This window comes from Austrofundulus limnaeus, unplaced genomic scaffold, assembly GCF_001266775.1.
Source record: "Austrofundulus limnaeus strain Quisiro unplaced genomic scaffold, Austrofundulus_limnaeus-1.0 Scaffold2528, whole genome shotgun sequence".
Lineage (NCBI taxonomy): Eukaryota > Metazoa > Chordata > Actinopteri > Cyprinodontiformes > Rivulidae > Austrofundulus > Austrofundulus limnaeus.
In genome coordinates, this window is record NW_013954930.1 from 2,740 (window position 1) to 5,959 (window position 3,220).

The window sequence follows — 3,220 nt, forward strand, 5'->3', positions numbered from 1 at the left end:
ATGTCGTTGTGCTAATTTTAACTTTCTTCAGCTTCTTTTTTCGCTACTTTTAGCTTTTTTTCTGCTTTTTCAAGCAACTTTCTGCTCTTTTCATTTATTCTGTTGATTTAGACGTCTTTGTACCTATTTGTTTCWTTCTGCTAATTGAAGCTATTTATGCCTACGCCTATTTTCTGCAATTTAAGCTACTTGTCAGCTAATTTTAGCTTTTTTCAGCTAAGTCCACCTTTGTGGTAATTTCAGCTTCTTGTGCTCTTTCTGCTTCTTTGTGCTAGATTCAGCCCTTTCAGCTACTTTTTAGCTACTTTACCTTGACAGATTGATGACAGATGTGTGCACCAATCCTGGAAATTCTAAAAGATTAAACATTATATTAAACAGAACAAGTGAATTGGATGTTATCATGTTTTACATCACTATTAAACTGTACTGTTGGTCACACTAAGCAATATTATTGTTCCATATCTTCCCTCCTGCAGGCTGTGGAGGCCCAGTGACGGCTCCATCAGGGGAAATTCATTCTCCTTCTTATCCAAACAGCTATCCTAGTAATGTGGACTGTTCCTGGGTGATCAGTGTGGATCCCAGTCATCGTGTCCTCTTTAACTTCACTGATCTAGACATCGAGTACCATAGCACCTGTCTCTGGGATTATGTAGCTGTGAGTAAATATCAGTCAGAAATATGAATGTAAAACAAAAGCTTTAAAAATTTAACGTGATCAAAACTCTCACTCATTAACCATCGCCAGGCAAAAATAAAAGATCTATTCAAAAACTGTTTCTGTGTATCTGTAGATTCATGATGGTTCAAGTATATCGTCTCCTCTGCTCGCCCAAGTTTGTGGCACCAGTGCTCCCCTCGCCATCACCTCCACAACAAACACCATCTATGTTCGCTTCAGGTCTGATGCCAGTAARAACCACCGGGGCTTCAGTGCTCGATTTTCTGAGGGTGAGTTTTCTTCAACCTCTCTTTTGTTTAGTCTACATTGGATGGTTAGATTGATTAGCACGATCTTTGGGAGATGTCTTTTGATACACATCGCTTTCAGCAAAGAACATAAGAKAAAAGGAAGGAAAAATACTTTTAAGGAAGATTTATAAGCATGGCTGTCATCATAAAAGTCAAACTAAACAGAAAGGGTTTTGTAAATAGTTTTTTTTGTATTCTATAGCAGTGAAACAACTGTTTCAGTCAGTCAAACTTTTAACAAATTTTAACATAAAGTTTAAAGACTAGGCAAACTGCTGATTCTAAAAGGCTCTGCTAAATATCACATTAATTTATTTCTCAGTATATTTTGTTTTGTAAACCCTTTGTTTCAATCAGAACATATTCTATTTCCTTGTTTTGACCATGTGGTTTTGTCTTTGACAGCTTGTGGCACAACTATTACAACAGACGATGTTGGAGGGGCCATTGCATCTCCACGATACCCATCACCATATCCACCAAATCAGAACTGCAGTTGGATCATCAAAGCACAGGAACCATGTGAGCTTCCCCAGTCAGGACTCTCAGCCTTAATGTTTTACACATGGGCTTCCTACACACTGAGCGTTGGGTTAAACTAACCARTGATTGTGTTTTTACGGGCTAGTCAACCATGTGACCCTGTCATTCACTGATTTTGAGCTGGAGAGGATAAACGTCAACTGCTCACATGATGCTGTGGAGATCCTGGATGGAGACAACTACCAAGCACCATCAGTAGGTGGGTTAGCTTTATGTTTCATCCTATATTTATACATAACGGCTTGATTAGATCGGTCCATCATCTGTTGGGTTTTGTTGGAGACGGTCTTCTCATAAAATAAATGATTAAATTTCAGTTTTCATGAATCCAGTCATGYTAAAAGGAAAGTCCAGCCTCCTTCAGCTCTAGAGTTTTTCATATCAGGATGTTAAAAGATGATCTGATCTTTAACCTTATTTTAATCTGACCTGAAGTGAACAAAAACACACAGGTCATTATTTAATAAGCCAAATTAAAAAGTGTATTTAAAAATAAAAAATTAATTCCTAGAATTTCTATTTTTCTCATTTCCGTAGGTTTATGAGTATCACAGTTTATCATTTTAACTTAACGATTGGAATGTTATGAGTGATAATTAACTTTGGAGGTGAAATCAAGTTAGGCTGTTGTTGATCAATTTGCAATTTATTCTTATTATTTTTGTATGTGTGTGTTCTGTCAGGGCGCTACTGCGGCTATGAAATACCTCACCCAGTGACGTCTTTCAGCAACTCGTTGGTGGTCAACTTCATCTCTGACCACTCCGTCTCCGCAAAAGGCTTCAGAGCCACCTACTCAGCCTCCACTTCCAGTACAGCGGCACACATCGCTCACATTTCTAAAGACACTCTGAATAAGTCGATGGGAAAATGAAAAGGATTTGTCTGCCAAGTGTTTCCTCTTCTCGTGTCTCTGCTCAGGTTGCGGTGGAGATCTGGTGATGCAGAGCGGTGCGTTTAACAGTCCTAACTTCCCAGATGCCTACCCACCAAATATAGAATGTGTGTGGACCATTAGGAGCTCACCTGGAAATCGGCTACAGCTCTCTTTCATGTGAGTTTTATTTGAATGGACTGCTTTATCTCTTAGCTTCACAAAGAAGTATTTTGTTATTGTTTTCCACTGTTGCTTGGAAAGTATCAGTTATTTATACATGTGCACATTCTCTGTAAAGTTACACATTTCACTTCTAGCTGTTTTGTGTGTTTTTTTTTCTAGTACATTTAACCTCCAGGGAGGCTCAAACTGTCAAAATGACTACCTGGAAATCAGAGAAGGCAACTCCACCGGGGCTGTAGTTGGTCGTTTCTGTGGGAACTCGCTCCCCTCCAACTACACTTCTGTTATTGGTCACATCCTGTGGGTCAAGTTTGTCTCTGATGGATCAATTAGTGGACCAGGATTCAGAGCCACCTTCTCACACTGTAGGTGTTCTAAGATGAAAGCTCATTTCCTACATTCAAATGGTCTTTATTGAGTTTTCTTCGACATAGGTAATAAACTATTGTGGTTGTTTTGGCAGCTGTCTTCAACAGCTTGTTATTATCAATGTGTCATAAAAGTAGCAATACTGTAGCTCCACTAATAGGCTGTGTCCAAAACGGCAGGACGGGTCCTCCGAAGGTCGAATTTGTCGGCCYCARYRGTCACAGCGCCGCGACGAAGGACGTCCAAAACGGAAGACTCCTCCGATGCGTCCGA

At 39.6% G+C, this 3,220-nt stretch overlaps 1 protein-coding gene across 1 annotated transcript in view; it reads left to right on the plus strand.

Moving 5' to 3' along the window:
- Positions 1-479: 479 nt before the first annotated feature.
- LOC106511124 (cubilin) overlaps positions 480-3,220 on the plus strand; it is a gene marked incomplete at both ends in the record, with an annotated part of 13,517 nt that continues 10,776 nt past the window's right edge. Inside the window, 7 exon segments of the mRNA XM_013999868.1 lie at positions 480-661; positions 798-954; positions 1,381-1,497; positions 1,604-1,717; positions 2,202-2,330; positions 2,440-2,572; positions 2,738-2,943. Of these exon segments, the coding sequence (XP_013855322.1) occupies positions 480-661; positions 798-954; positions 1,381-1,497; positions 1,604-1,717; positions 2,202-2,330; positions 2,440-2,572; positions 2,738-2,943 (1,038 nt within the window).